Here is a 20,256-nt window from a genome sequence, read left to right on the forward strand (position 1 = left end):
TAAACAAACAAACGCAAACCCATTCCTCTGCTTAGACTGTCATACGAACAACTGTCATTGAGCAGATAATTGTGGGAAAGATAATGACAAGATAAACCTGGCACCTTTCCTAATTGCAGTCAGGTTCGCACGAATATTGCTGACCACTTGATTTAATGGATTGATTTTAAGGTGAACTTAAGTCAAAGTAGGAGAGCGCTCGATGACATATACAGGTGCAGATTGCCACTGGTGTTTTTCAAAATATATGTACCCTGGAATCGAAACCGGGGTTGCTGGAATTATTGAACAGATTATACCTCGATTGGCGTGGTCTCTGGAATCTCACGCAGAATGACGACACATCGCTTGTAGTTAGGTCGAACTCGTTCGCCGTTCTCATCCACCTGCACTACTGCTGATGCTGTAAGAGACAAAAAGATTACAGGAGGATGAAACAAAACTGAAAAATCTTGCGACCGTTCTTAGGATCGCATGAAAAGGGCTACAAGGTATGTAACGAGTGCTTACAGATTACTAATGATCATCACATTTGCTTTGATCAAGATGCTAGACTGCAGCACATGGATCACACTGGAAACATTGCATGTCCAATTACTAATGTAGACAAAAAATGAATGTCATAAAAGAGAATGAAAATGCTACGATTTACCGACACAAAAGCAGGCCAGGAATTAAAATGCACAGGTGCACCTCAAACATCTCTCCACAAAGAAAGAAACTTAAAGAGACCGAATATAATTTAATATAAGCATAAAAGATTAAACACAATGCAGAAAAGATTTTGCACTCTAAGTAACAGTAATATGCAACTTAAACACCGGAGCAAATGTTGTTCTTCAATATAGCTTTCACATGCAAATTGCATGCATCTTAAATGCAAAAAAACATTTGCATGACCAAGGTTCTGGCATTGCTCAAGCACTCAGGATGTAAAAAAAAAGCTTCGATTTAAAATGCCTACGGACAAATATGTACGGCTTTAACTTTGTGGACATGCGTCTAAATTCACAATGGGCGACATGACACGTCAACGAAAGGATAAGAGATATAAGAGAGGTGTCCGTATGTGCTATCAAAACAAATCCAGGCCTCGCTAATGGAGAACTTATTTGTGTGTTCAGTTTGTCGTTGTCCCCCAGCAACTCCGAATAACACGGTTGGCTATGTACGGTGCGAAAGAAGTTCAACATACATACATGAAGGCATGGTTGAATGGCACTAAAGGCTGTTTTACCTAACACCCATTTCTTTTGTAACAGAATTTAAAGTTCATTTGCCTGCCTGGCCTGTGACCAAATCACCCAAACCGCACCCAATCGATCTCATCAGATTTCAGAGGCTAAACAGTGCTTGGATGAGTGATAACCATGACCAAAAGGTTGTTATATGCTGCTGTGGGGCTATGTAATGGGCAGCAGAGGCCAGTGCAGCAAATTCATCGTGGTACTGTATTTCTGTCCACGTGCACACTCCCTGCTTTCACCAACCATAAATGCGACCAGCGTGGTTGCAGTTTGATGAAATAATCCCCGCGACTCACGCTGCATGAACAGGCCCTAATCCAGCAGTATATTACCAAAGGGCTGTACATGAACACGATTCCAACCACGCTTGCTACTCGATGTGGACTGAGACGACGCAAAGAGGGACAGTACACAATTCAAATTAAGACAACCCAATAAACAAAGTGCTCAGCGAGGAGATACACCTGAATTTTCGATTTAAAGCTTTCGTGACTGCAATGATTCATCTTCTTTGGTTCTTTCGGAAAAGTCACGTAGAATGAGAATAAAATAATAAATTGATAAAATAAAATAACACAATAATATTCTCACGACGTTTCGGCCACAACACAAGCGGCCTTCATCAGGTGAAGGGAGCGAGACTGTCTGGTAGGACAGCGCTGGAGTGAGAGAGCCACGTTCAGATCACGGCTTTTTAAGCCGCGACTCTAAGCTTAAAAAGCCGTGATCTGAACGTGGCTCTCTCACTCCAGCGCTGTCCTACCAGACAGTCTCGCTCCCTTCACCTGATGAAGGCCGCTTGTGTTGTGGCCGAAACGTCGTGAGAATATTATTGTGTTATTTTATTTTATCAATTTATTATTTTATTCTCATTCTACGTGACTTTACCGAAAGAACCAAAGAAGAGAGATACACCTGGTTGTTCTTGGCTGTCCAACATGCACTTTAAGCTTTCGTTATTTTGTCAAGGCTTTAAAAGTCACACTAAAAAAGCACTTTGGTGACAAAGCTGTCCTGTGACTCTCATACTATCTTTAATTTTGTTAATGCAGTCACACTGATGCTTTTATGTCAATGAGCAATAATTCAAGTGTTAGACAATGCAGGCAAATCAGCCTAGGTATGCATCTTGAATGTCCATAGTGACCAAAATCTCACTGGGACAAGGTACTAGGCACAACATCAAACACTGCTGTTGTCAGCTGATTTACAGAGAAGCACAAGCTTATCCCAGATGCTGTTCTACACGTTACCATGAATAAAGTACTTACATCTCAGGACCTCCACAATAAGATCCTTATCAGTCGTAAGTTTTTTGACTTGGTTAAAGTTGGCAATGGTCCAGATGGGCACATACTGATCGCTGTCCATCTGGGACACCAGATATAGGTCATTGGCCAGGTTCTCTCTGTAGACGACACGTTCAATCAACGCAGAACACACACACGTGCAAAAAGAGCACATTAAAAGTAATTCCTAGTTTTATGAATTATAGTATAACACAAGAGGCAGGCTGGTGCAGTGTTTAGAATCTTCCTATCAGGTTCTAAGTTGACATCCTGATTTAGGTGAGTCAACCCTTTATCCCCTCCAGGAATACCACTTTAAGGGAAGTTTAAAAAAGTGTTTATGGATAGACTCACATTTTTGTAAAATGACTCGGAGCTCTAACAGATTGAGCACTTCCCATGCTTGAGTGGAAACCCACAAAACTGCTCTCTTTTTCATAGTATCACCTTCTTATATACCTCAAATGTATGTTACCATATGTACTCGAAGAATAAAAACCATCCCAAATTATGATCTCTGTAGACAAGGTTGAATCACTTTATTAAGATCATCTTTTTACTAAAACACAGAGAATGCAATCCCACCATGGCAAGAGAATCAAAAAGTGGCTTCAAGTTGAAGTGCTCCCCTCTGTACTGCATGACTGTGTTTGGGCACCCATGTTGAAGGCTTACCTGGAAAAGTAATACTCCAGTTGTTTTCTGAGCACCTCTTTCAGGTCCTCCTTGCTCATGTTTTGGAAGTCTCCCACCAACTCTCCATCCACTACACAGATAGGCACCACACTTATTTCGGTTGTTGCACAACAATACACGGATTTACGCTGATAAATATGGCAAATGTGGTACCTGTAAAAAAAATCTCTGCATAACACTGAGCCTTATGAGACCTCCTTTGCCAGTAACAAGATATAGTAATAGGTTTTACCCTTTGAACTGGCACAAAAACTGACACCTTTATTCAAGGCATCATGTTTGCAATAACCACAACACAAGCAGTCAAAATGCAAACAAAAGAGACAACTCTGATAATAATATGCACTGCCCTTGAATTTGATTGGTCCACACCCGAGACGGCTTTTCTTAGAGCCTAGTCTCATCTGGTGTTGGACCAGAAGACGCCAACACCAGTGTTGACTTAAAGCTTTTGTGACTGCAGGAATTCGGTAAAGTCACGTAGACATCTACGTGACTTTACCGAAAGACCCAATAATATGAATACATTGGTGCTCATACATCTGTATGAGTTACAATGAACTTAAAACGAATGCAGCATCATGTCTGTATTTGGCCAAAAGCAGCAACGAAGATGGAGATAATACGTATGGTTTTTCATTCACACAAAACGGCACCAGTAGAATAATTACCCGATGCTGTCATCACAACACTGCAGTGCTTTGCATCAAAATTCACATGAATATGTATTAATAAATCCCTATGCAAAATTATTTGGGTGTCTCCATGGAAAACAACTTCATTATTAACTTATTGGTGTTTATATTCATAGATTAATGCAAGGACAAAAAATAACTTAACGAGAAGGCATTTTTGTTCTTTAATAAAAGCAAGCACACACTACAACATCCTGCCACTACCCTCAACAATCTTCTATTGCTAAGATCACACGTCACTACAAAATAAAGACATGGGCTTAGAAGAAGTTGCACATTCAACTACATATGAACACCCTTGCCTGCATTTTACAAACAACCATGTAGCACAATTTGTATTCAGCATGAAGCAACCATGAACTTAAATAAAAACTCATCAACAGCATTGAGATGTACACAAATGTACACTCAACATGGCATTTACGAATATAGCAAACATGCATAAGGGAGAACAGTCTAAACTAAAATAAAGGATATGTACAAGTCGATACAAACCAACTGCTACCACTGCCAAAAGCTTGCAGCATCAGATTCCATCATCATCATTATAATCATTATCAATCATGATTAATCCACTGCTGGATGAAGGCATCCCCATGCTGCTGCTGTCTCTCAGTTCCACAAGGCACGTCAACGCTCCTACATCGGCTTTGGCGAGCCAAAATCCTCGGGGAGGTTACTGAACAGAGCCACCGATCCCCCATGACTAGCAACAGGGCCACAGACCTGGCTGGCCCGTGATGAGCGCTGGCTCGTAGAGAGAGTACGGAGTCTCGGGCGCATGGAGGACCAGGTCGCCGATGGAGGCGAGCTCTTGGACGTTCACGGAGCCTGGCGATTCTCCCATGCTTGGGAAGGGCTTCCCCACCTCGCCATTCACCTGCTCATACACTGCTGCAACCAAGACAAAACAACTTGATATGAACAATGCGGCCATTCAATAACAAAGTGTCTCAAGGATGTCCAACCAATACGCTTAAATGTTTCATATACGTGTGAAGCTCATTCATCAGACCACTGCTGAATGATGGCCTCCCTACGCCGTATAGGCCGTGACCCTTTTGAGCATATTTCACTACAGTGATCAGTGAGGGATGAAGGTGGGGGAGTGGAAACTAAAGAATATATTTTATACATTCATAATAAAGGTTTTTGGGTTAGATCGCGTTTATTTATAAATGTGTCGTAACCCTCCACCACCGGACACGGCCAATCATTCTGGCGAATTGCCCGATGATGCTGGATGTATTTACCAGCGAAACGTCGTACTCAAACTGTAAATGTGGATTCACTCTTCAACACACCGGTGGGCTAAAGTAGTGAATTATGTCTTTTGTCAACGTGACACTTTTTTTGCTGATTGGCCGTGTCGGGTGGTGGAGGGTTACGACACATTTATAAATAAACGCGATCTAACCCAAAAACATTTATTATGAATAATATTGGTCGCGAAAGCCTACGTGTTATATTTTATACATCTTTGTAATGAACATAAGCATACATTTGATTTTGATATTTCAAGCGTTAATACAACTTACGTAAATTTTAAGGGTATTATATTACATTATCACAAGTGCATCCACAGCTTTGGTTGGTTTGCTCACACATGCATTCCAATGACTAAATGATTTCTCCGACACATTATTTATGTAATGTATCACCCACTGTACCTGTTTGTTTTCTCATTCATTGGTACCTGATGATGGCTGCTTGTGTTGCAACGGAAACGCCGTTTTCTATTATTGAATTTAATTTCTTTCTACGTGACTTACCGAAAGAACCGCAGAGTAAATTCCTGCAGTCACGAAAGCTTCGAATCTAGTATGTACCTTACTTGCTGTGGTCCAATTTGCAAACTGATGAATCCCGGAGGAACCTTCGAGCTGATGTTTGGAATCGCACCAAACTATCAAGGTCATCCCTCCAAGAAATGTCATCCTTCAAGAAAAGTGGTGTCAGCTGTGACTTACAATAGATTGCACTGCCAAAATGCGCTGTCCCCTTGACTTAAGAGAATCCTAGAGCACAATCTAATACAGCAATTATTGACTTACCATTCAGTAGAAGAGCTGAATAAGCATTTTTAAAAAAACAACAACAGATTTTCAAACAATTTAAAAGCCTCTCTTTAAAAAGGCACCAGTGCCAAATGTGGACAGATAACGTATACTTTCCACCTCAAGCGTTTGTTTTAGTTCCGTGAGAATGTGCTCGTGTGTGTGCGTGAGCATCCCACGCGGCCATCCCAGCCGCGTCTCGGCGTTCTTTCACATGTAGGTTCTCTACAAAGATTCTTGCTCCTTTTTGAAAATAAATAAAATAAATATACCTAAAGGTTTAATATCCCAAGGAAGACGTTGCTGAATAATAATTAAAATTTCAAACTCATTACATTAATACAGATTTCAAAACTGTACGCGTTTACGTGTAGGCAAAACGAAACGCTGCGATGCAAGGCACTGTTTTTGACTGCTATCATTTCGCCCCTATTAGTTGCTTATTCCTAGAAATTAGCTCGGCGGAAATTAACGGATGTTCCATGCTCATTTTTTTGTTTTCCTTCATCCCATTATTCTTGCAAGCATGCAACGCGCCTCAACAGCCAAGTATGTATATTTACCTTACAATTAAAGACGATGTAGTACACTTAATGTAATAAACAGTATATAAACACCGGACATATCGTGTTAGTGTTGCCTGGAGGGGAGAAACTAAAGATCAAGTGTGTCATTTGCCCGTGTAAGAACAAGCACCCCTTTGTTCGGCTGTTGTATGTGGTTGCGACATTAGGCGCACCGAAAAACAGTGTCCTTCCAACCTTAAAGTGCTCGCGTGAAAACGGCACCTTCGCAGGAGACGAATACTTAAGGCAATACCTCGAACGCTCAACATTAAATCGTCACGCCTCAAGAAACCTTACCCTGGTCACCGAACAACCGGATATGCCCTTTACTGATTAATTTTACCTACGCACGATGATGCCAAAAGCTTCCGAGGGCTTTTGTAACGCTTTACAATGGCCGCTCATTTGTCACCATGGAAATATCTGTTAAAATAAACACCACCTGCTCAAATGCAACGCGGATTACTATATTTTAGTTTCAACGCATGTCTTACCGCAGCCTAAAAAAAACATGACTTACTATGTGTATAGTCACAATCGTAAGCAAGTGCTTTTGAATATATATCAACGATGTTATGATTACCTGCACCCAGCGATCAATATAAATTAAGTTGTCTTAAAATGCATTTTTTGTAGGGTTTTGTTTGTAAGTGAATTGCCAATTAATGTACTATCCTTATTGTCTTGGTGCTCTTAATTTTTCATCCATCACTCCAAAACAAGGCCATATAAGTCTGTATAAAGTATTCACCACCGTAGTACATAACTAGGGTTTACATTTAACATTCAGGGTTGCCACACAAGTTAAGACTTGTGACCAGGGTAAACGGGCATGTGCGCACACACGGACTAAAAACCTCTCCAAGCTGGTCGGAGAGCCTTTACGGTTACAGGGGGCAACCGCCAAACTACATTTAAGCAACACATCATTCCTAAATCGATATGCAAAATATGTATGATGTATTAATTACAATTTAATAACACTATTTTTTTTAATCACGAGTGTATAATTGAATCTGTAACGTATATTCACCATGAGGTGTGCTGGATGTGAACGGCTGAAATAATTTTCCGATGTGATGAAATCATTTTTTATTCATAAATTAAACATGAAAACAGAGACAACACTAGCAGAGCATGTGAATGACCAAAGTTTCCAAGGGCACGAGTTCAAATTCCATACAATAGATAAGTATATAGCTTTAGAATAGCTAGTGAAAATGCACGTGCATTTATTACAAAAGTCAGTACTAGTCTTACTTTTCCTAGTGTTGATTTCTCAGGTTTCCGACACGTTTAGCAAAATGCTTCGTCACTTCATAGATGGGTGCAATCAAGTTGGCTGCAGAACGCTGTTCAATAGGAATCCATGCAGCATTAATTAACATACCTACACAATTTATTCATATAACTGGACATTTTTTTAAGCGACTTATTGAGTCCATTACAGAGATCATAATGTGAGATGCCAAGAGTAGCCGCAACACACAGCAGAAACCCGATTCCAAGGAGAAAACTCACGCGTGCAACAGAATACATAGATCGGCAAACCTGCTTGTTTGTACTGCCACCACATACACACCACTTGTCAACAAAGGACACCGAATTGCCCGGTATCTGGACGTACCACCCTCGTAGGCAACGGCGGCCATGTTGGTGCTCCCAGAGGGGTCGTGCCAGGCGCCGTCACCGGCCGTGCCAGAGGGCAGCTCCCCAGGCTCGTCTCCGCTCAGCACCAGCACCTGCCATGCCTTGGCGTTGGGGTTCAGCTCCGAGGAACTCTTCGATGGGACCTGCAGGCACGGTGGCGAGACGTTAAAATACCTTGCCTGGTAATGCAGGAGAGGCATGGGTTCGATCCCGACCCCAACGTCTGCATATGGAGTTTGCATGTTCTCCCTGTGGTAGCGTGGATTTTTCTCCGGGTCTGCCAGTTTTTCCCTCCACATTTAGAAACATGCATTTAGAGTATTTGGCTGCAATATATTTCCACGTGATATGCCACGTTGTTCAGCTACCATTTGTGGCCAAGTCGATTCTGAAAAAGAGCTAAACAGCTCAGTGTGCCTTACCTGGTAAAATAAGTCTAATTTAAAAAAAACAGAGCGTGCAGGACAGCGAGTCTGTTATTTAAGCCTTTGGTGCTGCCACTTAACCGGATAGAAGTGGCCGGGTGGCACGGAGTCAGAGCACTGAGCTTGCGTTGCCGAGATCCTGGATTTGAAATCAAAGCCAGCCACGTGTGATTTAACCGTAGGCTCGAGCCGGTCACCAATGAAAGCGTAAACAAACGAGCACATTATATGCGATTCTGAACCCAACTTGACAATTCCAGCTCTGGGAAGTATCATAATTTAGAATCTCTATCTTTATTTGGACAGGAGGAATCCGATGAGCTAAAAAGCTATTTTTCACAGATTAAGGGGCGGGTCAGCAAGTTACAAACAATACGGAAAACGGTGGGATTGCAAAAATGGAGAAAAGGTGAGCAAGTCACGAAAAAATAAATGAATAGATACAAATAAAGTATACACAAGTACAAATTGAATAAATATATATCTTCTTGACGATTTGTCAACACTAAATGCAAGCTTGGGCAAGGCAGCAACACAAACAGTTCCAGACCACACCAACACACGGTCCCTCAATAAAATTATAAATTAAAATTGAACTATCGATACACCTGTAAGGATCAAAGTTACACATCACATTTGCAAAAGTGGTTGTATCCAGCAGCTCTGTGGTATTCACTTGTGTGTACCTTTCTCTCACATGATGGATTTTTAAGTGTGTTTGTGGAACTTCTTTCGCACCGTACGTAGCCAACCGTGCTAAATCAGAGGCGTGGGGGAAGGACAACTAAACATAAAAAAGGTTCTAAAGAAAAAGTACTTGTATTAGAAAAACTTATAAAGGTACACAGCTGGGGTATGATATACAACAGCATTGCAGTAACAGCGTGGACATTTATTTCTTACCAATACGAGTTTGTTAATGAAGGTAGATGATCATACAGCGAGTGAACCAGGGATGTAACTTAATAAACACTTGGCCAGGTCAATAACACGCCAGTGAATTACTTAAGAAAAACAACTGAAACTAAATTTCCAATGCTATGTGACACTGGACACTGCCAGGCAAAAGTAAGTGCATTTGATGATCATTCTTAATTAGTATGAGTATATATAAAAATAAAACATTTCTGAAGCTTCTGGAATTTATAACTTGTGTGTGGACCACAGCTCTAAAACATTTTACCTAATAATCCTAATATACACAACCAAGTGGAATTCCTACCCTCCCCACCCTCTTTAACACTTGTGTGATGACTGTTACAAACAGCTGCATGTCTTATTGTAACTGTGCAGCAGGAAAACACAACACCATGACAAATTTGCAATTTAAGATTACAGAGACCATTCAATAGCTTCCCTCGCACGGCACATCCTTGGAATTCCCTTCCATTGCCTGGAAATATCTCATTCTCTCGTATGGCACAATGCAGAGATTTGCAACTCATTTTAAGTACAGCAGTACAGCGGTGGCGAGATGTTAACTACCTCGCCTGGTATGTAGATCATGGGTCCGATCCCAACCCTGACGCCTATGTATCTGGAGTTGGCATGTTCTCACCGTGAGCGTGTGGATTTTTCTACAGGTCCTCCGGTTTTTCCCCTCGACATTTAGAAAGATGCATTTAGAGTATTTGGCTGCTATAAATTTCCACACGATAAGCCACTTCGTTGAGCTTTCATTTGTGGACAGGTCACTTCTGAAAAAAAGCTATATAGCTCAGTGGGCCTTACCTGTTAAAATTAAATAGTTGATATATTTTAAAGTTTTATAAATCAATGTCTATGTTATTTTACCATCCAATATTGTTGGTTGTAAGATGGTGCATTACTTTGATGCCACCACTTAAATGGTTCTAGATTTAAAGCTTTCGTGACTGCAAGGATCCATACTCTTTGGTTCTACTCGGTAAAGTCACGTAGGTAAAAAATAAAACAAAAATCACGACGTTTCGGCCACAACACAAGCAGCCTTCATCAGGCGAAGAGATCAGGCTGTCTCGAGGACAGCGCTGTCCTCGAGACAGCGCTGTCCTCGAGACAGCGCTGTCCTCGAGACAGCTGTCCTCGAGACAGCCTGATCCCTTCGCCTGATGAAGGCTGCTTGTGTTGTGGCCGAAACGTCATGATTTTTGTTGTTTTATTTTTTACCTACGTGACTTTACCGAATAGAACCAAAGAGCACTTAAATGGTCTTCATTGGCAGCAGTTGACAACGTGGTCCATTGTTTGTTCCACTCCGTAGTCAAAGGGTGGACCCTATCTCCTTGATCCTCCAACTTGCGTAGAAGATGAGCGCATTCGGGCGTGCTACGCCCGAATGCGCCGATTTATCACGGTCCAGCGTTTACAAGGAAAGCGAGATGCCAGGCAGGGGTTCAGTTGGATCCCTGATGAGGTGTTTTGTTGGTCGCCTGTGCGCATTGCTCCATTTCTGTTTTACAGCTGTCCGCACATGGTGCACTGTGGTCAGCATCTCGCTTCACCGACCAGACCAGAATGGGCGATGGCATCTGAGGCAGGTCTGAGAGGGGCCGGTCGACATTGTCGCGTACGAGGAGTTTGCGGTTTAACGTAGCCCCGTTATGTTCCCCTTGTTGACGTTGCTGCTCGCCGCATGGGAGGTGGGGCATGATGTTCGACAAGCACTCATAACCTTGCTCAATTCAAGAAACGTGTTAACTCTTTCAAATTACAATTCTGATTAGGCGGTTTTGTTGTCGGCGGTTTTGATGTTTGAGCATTTTGGCCTGTGATCAGCAAATGTGTTTAAAACAAATACAATTAAACCCTTCACAGGTTTCTTGACATGTCTACCCAAACACTGCACAGCAGCATTACTTCAAGATAACAACCAAGAAACGCTATTTAATGAAAAAAAAATATTGCCTTACAATTAGGCATCAAGCCATACTTTTAAATCTTGTGTAGCACTTAAGACAATTTCAAAAAAAATGTTGACAGCCAGATATAACGGAACGGATATCCAAAGGCTCTGAAACACTAAGCACACGTGTCACCACATGAAAAATGTACAATTCAGTCACATGCCATGGACACCACGTGTTTTAGGTTAAAACCAACGTGATGCGCTTGGTTAGTGGTGTACGTTACGTAACATCAACAACGCAAGTCATGGTCGTTCAATGACTGCACTGTTAGCCAGACTGAGGAGTCAGCCTTTGTGTCTAGGACACGGCTCCTATGGCATATGGGCAGCTAAGTTGTTGGTCTCAGCCTGGTCAACTGTGACTGCATTAAAACACATCATTTGGATGTTTTTTATTCTCATTCCTTCATTTAGCTAAATCCCAGCTAGATGAGAATTAAAACGTCAGTTTAACCGTGATGCCAAAAGCACAAATACCATAGCAGAGTTGTGGCAAAGTGGACCCCTAATGTGTAAATATAGGAAGGCCACCTTAAGAGTTTTAAGAAGTAGCTCTGTGGAAGCCTCTTGTTAAGCTATTCTGAGATATTCAAATAAAGTATTTGTCATGGCATGATGTGGATAGCACACAAGGAATAACATTGGGAAAGGGGGGGGGGGAGACAAAAATATTGAAATGTTAAAAAATCTTAGGCCCACATTACTGCATATGTAAATGCAGCCTTCCTGTTGACCTTTTAGGACAACATGAACAACCTGACGTGATTTAAAAACTGTTTTTAACAGTAAAGTGGAACATATGAAAACAAATGCCTCATCGAGTTAATTTGCTGTGAAAACACAAATTATACGGTCGCAACCACGGCTTCTCACACAACTTCGCAGGGCGACACCGACACGGCGAGTCACCTGTAGTTTATTGCTCACTAAAACTCCGAAGCAGTTGTACCGTTCTGGGCTCGCGCTTTCAAGGTAAGAGGCAGTGGTAGGAACGGTCTGCCAACTCCTCAACATTGAACGCATGGCAACTGTTTGGCAGGGATGTTCACAGACCAAGCGCCAGCGTCATTACGGGAAGCATTATGCCAATTATGGGTTCTGCAAAGCTATTTGTAAAATCGTAGAAATGACCCTGCGTTGACGATATACTCTTTAGCCATAAAAAAGTACGAAAAGCAACAATGAATGCCAAGCACACAATGCTACATTTTATTCACTTAAATATAAAATATGAATCACATTCCTACGGTAATGGACAGAAGCTGAACATGCCTCAAGGTCGTATGTGATCTGTCATGAACACAAACAACTTCACTAAAGATTCATGGTTCTGAATTCAATTGTGATTTTTAAAAAAATGATCTGCCATGTCTGTTTTTTTCCCTCACAGAGTGATGCACTCTTCCATTAACATTTTATTTAATCTTCAAGTGAAAACATGTTCTCCGAGCATCTCGAATATTTGAAAGTTAATTCAAGAGAACACAAAAACATTTTAAAATGTCCACATTTGCCTGACACACTCTGGTTACCAGGCAAACCGACAGAGATGATGCCACCTGTGCCAGTTAAGAGTCAGAAAGGCGAACGATAAAATGGTTTATAAAACCGCAGGGAATATGAACATTTCAGCTAATTTTGAACCGAAACCACGATACATTACTTAAATTGCATTCGGCTATTGTGTACCATGTGATATCAATCAGCAAAGTTTCAGGCTGTTTATAGAGCACAGGTGAGGCGGCGTTGTCTCCCTTGTAGAGGACTGCCACACCATTTGCGTTTCCATGACGATATTTAGCGAATATTTCCTCCCCAAAACAAACGAATTGGAAACGCATTCGGGTCATTAACATGCTCCAGTGTTTCGTTAACATTGGAAGTGTTTTTTTTTTCAAGCCACATCACACTTCGCGCTGCCCTTTTCACTTCGTTCCACGCTTTAACTTTCCCATTGTGTGTAACAAAGGTGTCAAGACCGATGACGAGAGACATGACATTTAAGGAGATTTGTTTTCCTGGACAATTTAACAGGATGTGTCAGACTCTTTGATTGCTAAAAAAACACCATTCTGATCTCTTCAATTAAATTGAGCATTTAAGCATGTGCAGCAAATATATAAATACATTTGCAGCTTCAAATTTGACTTTTGAGCGCATTACAATTTATTATATATACAGTACCTACTTCCTTTTGCTAAATCCATAATGACTAAAAGCAACAGTGCCTTTATTGAAACTAGAAAGCAGGGAGAAAAAAACCAGAATGTAAATGGAAACTGTTGTATCCATCACCATGAATCACCACACTTTCCACAAATGTTTACTTTAATGCCATATGGCTCATTATGCCCATCTGGATTCTCACAAATAATTTTGAGCGACCAACTGTTGCCCACATAGGCGGTAAGCGTACAATAAAAAACACTATCCCCATCATTATTATTAGCAGCCGGGCCTGTAAAGTGAACACAATTAGGACTGTACAACAAAATGCCTTTCATGTAAACATTAAGCCATGCAGTAGGAGACCACAACGGCATCTGCCTTTTTAAAGCTGCATTAACATTTCCTAAAAATGGGCATTAATTGAGAGACATTTGCTGTGTAAATTGTGATTTTTTTTTGCCCCCCCCCCCCCAACGCTTGTGGCCTCAGGGCACAGGAATTTGTCAGCAAATGGACACGAGTGCATAACATGGCCATGGCCAGTTCCCATCGATTTGGTTGAACCAGGAGAGGCCATTATTAGAATAATCATTTTCCAATGAAATTGAGGAATAGGGAAGAATGACATTGCCTCTGTCGACATAGCCAACATAGCACTAATGAAAAGATTTGACTAAACTAAGCTATGTAGCTCTTTTCCTGAAGCGACCTTGCCACAAATGATAACTCAAGTGGCTTATCATGTGGACATTTATAGCAGCCAAATACTCTAAACGCATGTCTCTAACTGTGGAGAGAAAAACCACATGGCATGGGGAGAACATGCAAACTCCAAATATACAGATGCCAGTCAGGATCAAACCCCTGACTTCCATAACAGATGAGGGAGTTAACATTTTAACATGTTGCCATAGGACAAACATCCACTGAATATAACAAGCTCCAAATACACTATCTGTAAGCAATACAATGGATACACACTTATTCTTTATCACCTGTTGAAATTAGTCAGGGGATTTAGGTTAAGGCCTCAATCAGTCTAGTCCCCAAATAAAGTATCATCACTTTAACTAACTTGGGCATCAAACTAGTTCATGCAACTGTGCAGTCATTATGCAAAAAGAGATTGGCATAAAACCGTTTAAGACCTTTTAAATTCTAAATCGAATTACAGAAAAAGTTTTCAAATACATGGCAATACTGTGAACTAAACTGGCTCTGCGTTTCCCCTTCACGGCCCCAATGAAAGCGATGCACCAGAAAACCTGCAACCCTTTTACATAAACCTCATCATCAAACCTAAACACGGGAAGCCACCACGTTGGTATGCTCCATAAGACATGTGGGTACCGAGCTCTGCACTTCTCATTCAAAAGTAAATAGCAGCAACTTAACTCATCCCATGCTGGTTGCAATGAACACTGCGGGCTCTACCGAAAAGTGCCATTAATAAAATAGGGCTGCGTGTGCCCAAACTACATTGCACCACGCTGCAACATTTGCCGCAAACTAAGATTGACGCAGCCAGAGATTAGGTGGGTGTGGTTGTGCCATAATGTGAAGGATAAACCTGACCGAATTGGGATGGATTTATTTTAATCAGTTAAACATTATGGCTGCGTCACCTATATTTGGCTTTGGGCAGCCAGAATTCCTGGAAGCGTCACGCTTAATTAAATCGGACGAGTCTGTAAAACATCACCAATGGACAATATGACCAGAACTTAGTTTTACCAAGGATACCACTGTTAACATGACTACAGAAAGCACATTATCAATGTCTTTTCATGGAAATTACACTGGTGGTATCTGACAATTTTGGGTTACATACTTAGTCAATCTAGGAGAACTGGAAATCACTAAATACAAATTCGACCACTTTTACAACTCCCACATCAAAGAGTAAGTTGGCACACCAAGCCAGGTACAATAAGTGGAAAGAAAAAGCTATTCGTAAAAATTATGTTTATTCATCAAGTCACCCCGTTTAGTTTACAAAGTCAATAGTGTAGGACGAACAAGCCAACGGAAGTGTAAATTATGCTGCCTTCATGTCCTGTTCAGTGCCCATTGAGTAAGCCATTATCCAGCTTACAGGACACGCTTACCCATAAAATGAATGTGAGCAGCTGAACAATGAGTGGCCTAGGGATCCATAACTTCTAGTTCGAAGTTCACGCTTTGCTGGTGTGACCAATTAGTGACCTTCATCTCAATGCATAATTGGACCACGGAACTGCACAAGCACTATTAACAATGTACCATCTTTTGTATATATTGTTCATTATGTTATTGTGCTAATTAAATATATGTGTGGATACAATATAAAAATGGCAATTCCTGCATAGCCAGAAATGTATATGTATCACGGATTTTAGCTGTACAATGCATCCTGCTCAAGGGATAAGCCATGAGCAATGGTCTTCAGCTGCTCTGCAGTGTGGAAAATCTGTGCCTCCATCACATGTGAAAAGTCAACGCTTCTCAAGTGATTGATCGATGGCCCTACGGACGGAGGACAGAGATCATATCATGCGGCAAGGAAGAGCTCCATCCATCGCCAAGGCCCTGGTCGACAGCATACCTCTCTCGCCGCAGCTGACTCACCTAACACGGCAAACAAAACAAAGGAGAGTGCTCAACTGGTAGTCGTTATCCACCATCTCTTGCACGCAATGCATTTCCTGGAGGCAATTTTGCTAAAAAGAAAAAGACCTCCACCCTATAATTTACAGATAGATTTTACATTATTTGATGGACACTTTAAACTTTTGTAAGGCAACTCAAAATTTGATTAAGATAACAGACGTTCATCTTTGCCAACAATGACATTATCTTGTGTTATATATGGATTACTCGATTGACAGTTCTACTGTGCATTATCAGTGGTACCGAGCTCAAATGAAAACTTGATACATTTGGACCACGTGAAAAGAATGAACTGGCAAGGTTGCGAAGGCAATGTCTTAGTACCAATTGTTCTGCAAAGCATGAATAAGCTTTGTAAGAGAGGTATACTTACCGATGCATGCTACTTTCCGAAAATGCAATGCAAATATTTATTTTGCTCTCAGCTCATAAAGAAGTCTCTCAACTATGAACATAACTTTTAAACTCCAGTTCTGTTTTGTTGGCATGTAAACCTAGAGAGTCATGTACTGGCACTTGACTTTCTGTATGAAAAATGGCCGTGATGTACCGTCATAAACACAGTACTTGGAGCTTTTAGCAAAGCATGCAAATAACTCTACCAAAAGTAAATTTCGCATTCTAATTGTTTTCAAAAGATATGGCTAGCAATCTCATTGTCTACACAATTTGACGTAATTCCAAACCATCTGGGATTTAACACAACCTTTAAAGTAAAATGAAATGTAATTGCATTCACTAACAAATTGTCTTCGTATTCAAAACACATTTTGTATTCGGCCCCTTTGCACAAGGACACACTGTGGGTCACCAATACTCCACTTGTACATGCTAAAAAACATATGTACACTTACTGGAGTTAGTGTACACATGCTTAATCTTAATCTTTCCACCTAATGGCTCTGCATAAACAGGTTCTTACTCTCAGAGGTAAAATGACTGAAATGTCAGACCTGGCAGTGTGCTTGTTTGCCAAAAAGATAAATCTTCAAATGATGCTACCTCCTAACACTAAAACTTTCAGTGGTAAGAAGGCCTTCCACGAGCCTTCAGGGTTTGAGCAAACAAGCCAAACATGAAAGATGTTTTTCTAACCTGCAGCTCCATATGCACAGCCAAGTTCAATACCTATCCAAAATCCATTCACCTATCGTTTGGGCAATCCATATGGCCCACAGATACGGTAAAAGTAACACCTCTTGCCTACAAATATTGAGCTAGGAGAATATATTTTTTATTATTTATTTTACCTTTCCTCTGCCAAGCAGTTACACATCAAAGACTTTATTCTACTGATAATAAATCAGGAGAGCCAGTGTTCGTGTAGAATTCATGTTACACAGCTAAGTATTAATAGGTAAAAAGAAAATAAATTAAATATAATATGACGTTTCGATTGCAACACAAGCAATCGTCACCAGGTAGAAAACAAACCTCGTAAACTTAGAAATACAATGCAATATAACACACAGAGTCGGCTAACCCAACAGTCAACACCCGACCTGGTTGATTACGTTCTTCCAAAGACTGCTAAATTTGGGAGACAAAACACAGACACGGAGACACAGAGAGAGACAAACAAGCAGAGAGAGAGATACACAGCGTGTGTGTCTGTGTCAAATATAGCATACGTGCTACCAGTAAAAAATCCTGCGTGTGTCTGTGTTGTCTCTCTCTCTGCTTGTGTGTCTGTGTCTCCGTGTCTGTGTTTCGTCTCTCTCAAATATAGCAATCTTTGGAAGAACGTAATCAACCAGGTAGGGTGTTGACTGTTGTGTTAGCCGAGTGTTGTATTGCATTGTATTTCTAAGTTTACTACGTTTGTTTTTCTACCTGATGACGATTGCTTGTGTTGCAATCGAAACGTCCTATTCTATTATTCAATTTATTTTCTTTCTACATGACTTTACCGAAAGAACCAAAGAGTAATTCCTGCTATCACGAAAATATGAAAAGTTATACATTTGAGAAAGAAATACAATCAAATTAACTTATTTTCGAATGAAATCACCTCAAAAGCAAAACTTGGTTACATGGCAATGGCTGCTAGGAGAAAACATCCAAAGGGAAGATGGATTTAAAGGCAACGTCTATACCATCGGCTCATCAGATTCTCGTTAAGATAAATTAATATCAAATCCCACAACGCCAACATTTTGTAGACTATGAAAATGCGTTTATATCAGTAGAAAATTACGTAGTCATCCAAGATTGTAATATTATAGAAATGATCAAAACCATGTATATTCATAAAACAGCTGCCTTGAGATTGCATCATGCAGGATTTTTTTTACTGGTGGCACGTATGCTGGATTTGACACACCGAGGACAAGGCGATACAGATCAGTGTGATTAAAGAGAGATACACAGAAGAAATGAAAGAGACCCCCACCAGTGACAAGAGATACACATGAGTGATAACCAAGCCACTGCAAAACATCCATACATGTGAAATATGTGACGTAGCCAGTCAACAAGGCCTAACGTAACCAACGGGAATAAAAAAAATGTAAAGACCAATATAAAAAGGGACAAAATGCAAATCAGAAGAGTTGGGGATGGTGATAATCTCACCAAGGTTATTCAGTGACAAAAAAATATTCTGAAAATTGTACTTGAAAAATAGGCATAAAGATAATTGGTAATATTACAAAGCATGGAGATGCCCATATTGGGAATTACACCGAGTAACAAAAATAGGAATACGTGAATCAGATAATGTACACAATAGATATCACATTGATTGCGAAGAAAGTGTGCTTCGGAAGGTGACATTGCAAGATGGGATGATGGCCGAGATGAAAAACGACAGAAATTTTAATTATTCCCGAATCCCAACCTTGAATTGAAAAATCTTCAAATCGCAGTGCTGCAAGTGCACGGAGCCTCACAGCAAGAATAGTAACAATGGACTGACAACCAAAGGAAGGAACGGGCCCGAAGACGAAATGATGAGATGAGCTCATGTGCACGAGTAAGATCGATTTGGCCATGGAATTGTGGAACTTCAGGGGTGGTGACGTGAGGAGACTTTCATTATGCAGTGGTTAGGTCATGTCTGATGATGATGTATGTGGATATAAAATTACTTTTAGGCTATTCATGGTGAATTTGAATCACACAGAAGCATGTTTTTGGTTATACGTTGTTGGAAATTTATCTGTAAAAAAAATATGAACTTTACGATTAATCTGAGACTATTGCTTTAAAGTACACTGAACGTGTTGCCTTCACAATGTTAAGCATTAATGGAGAGATCACCCAAAACCAAATCTCTGAAAGCTTAGATTACATATTTGAGAACCAAACGATTGTGCAATTTACGTAAACACTCGTTATTACAAAACTACAGAAGATTTATTTTATTTGCTGGCAAGTGAAAAACTTTCGCACGTGTACAAACCATCACGTTCAATACATATTTAAATAAAACTAAAGAATTGTTAAGTTTTTTTCCCCACATCGTATTGCATGCACTGCTAGTAGTAATGTTTGGCCTGACCTAACATGGCACCTGAATCATATGTCAAAGGTTAAAATTTAGCATTACTTATTTGTCAAATGAGCTACCTGCTCCATGTAAATCCAAGTCTCTTGTTGCTGTGTTGTTTCAACTTATAAACACTAGGACACGACTGCATCACATATTTTCCTATGATGTGCAATTGACACTGATGCTCGATATCAATGTTATGTTCGACGAGACACACCAACATGTCCATTTCTTTTGCATAATACAAGAGACGTAGACATGTTTTGCATGTGAAATGGCTTTGCTAAGTTGCATACGTTTTCCTCAAAGACCTCAAACATATCATCTTGTGGTTGTGTATGGCTGTAAAATGTGCCTTGACGGCTATAGTTTGCCTCGACAGTGGATGAATTAAGATATTACGCAACAAATTTCCCCATGCACAAGCAGTGCA

The 20,256-nt window shown here is 40.6% G+C and overlaps 1 protein-coding gene across 5 annotated transcripts in view; it reads right to left on the reverse strand.

Moving 5' to 3' along the window:
* The window catches only part of LOC116948683 (la-related protein 4-like), a 60,800-nt gene that overhangs the window by 17,101 nt on the left and 23,443 nt on the right, over positions 1-20,256 (reverse strand). For 4 of the 5 annotated variants that reach the window (XM_032965623.2, XM_032965625.2, XM_032965626.2 and 1 more), the window contains 5 exons: positions 8,178-8,343; positions 4,654-4,821; positions 3,212-3,302; positions 2,519-2,655; positions 300-403 (listed from right to left, as the gene is read on the reverse strand). In XM_032965623.2, coding sequence (XP_032821514.1) covers positions 300-403; positions 2,519-2,655; positions 3,212-3,302; positions 4,654-4,821; positions 8,178-8,343 — 666 coding nt within the window. The remainder of the gene's footprint in view (positions 1-299; positions 404-2,518; positions 2,656-3,211; positions 3,303-4,653; positions 4,822-8,177; positions 8,344-20,256) is intronic. The other variant, XM_032965624.2, reaches the window with a different exon arrangement.

The sequence above is a fragment of the Petromyzon marinus genome, chromosome 34 (assembly GCF_048934315.1).
Source record: "Petromyzon marinus isolate PM22_M1 ecotype Great Lakes invasive population chromosome 34, UKy_Petmar_22M1.pri1.0, whole genome shotgun sequence".
NCBI lineage: Eukaryota > Metazoa > Chordata > Hyperoartia > Petromyzontiformes > Petromyzontidae > Petromyzon > Petromyzon marinus.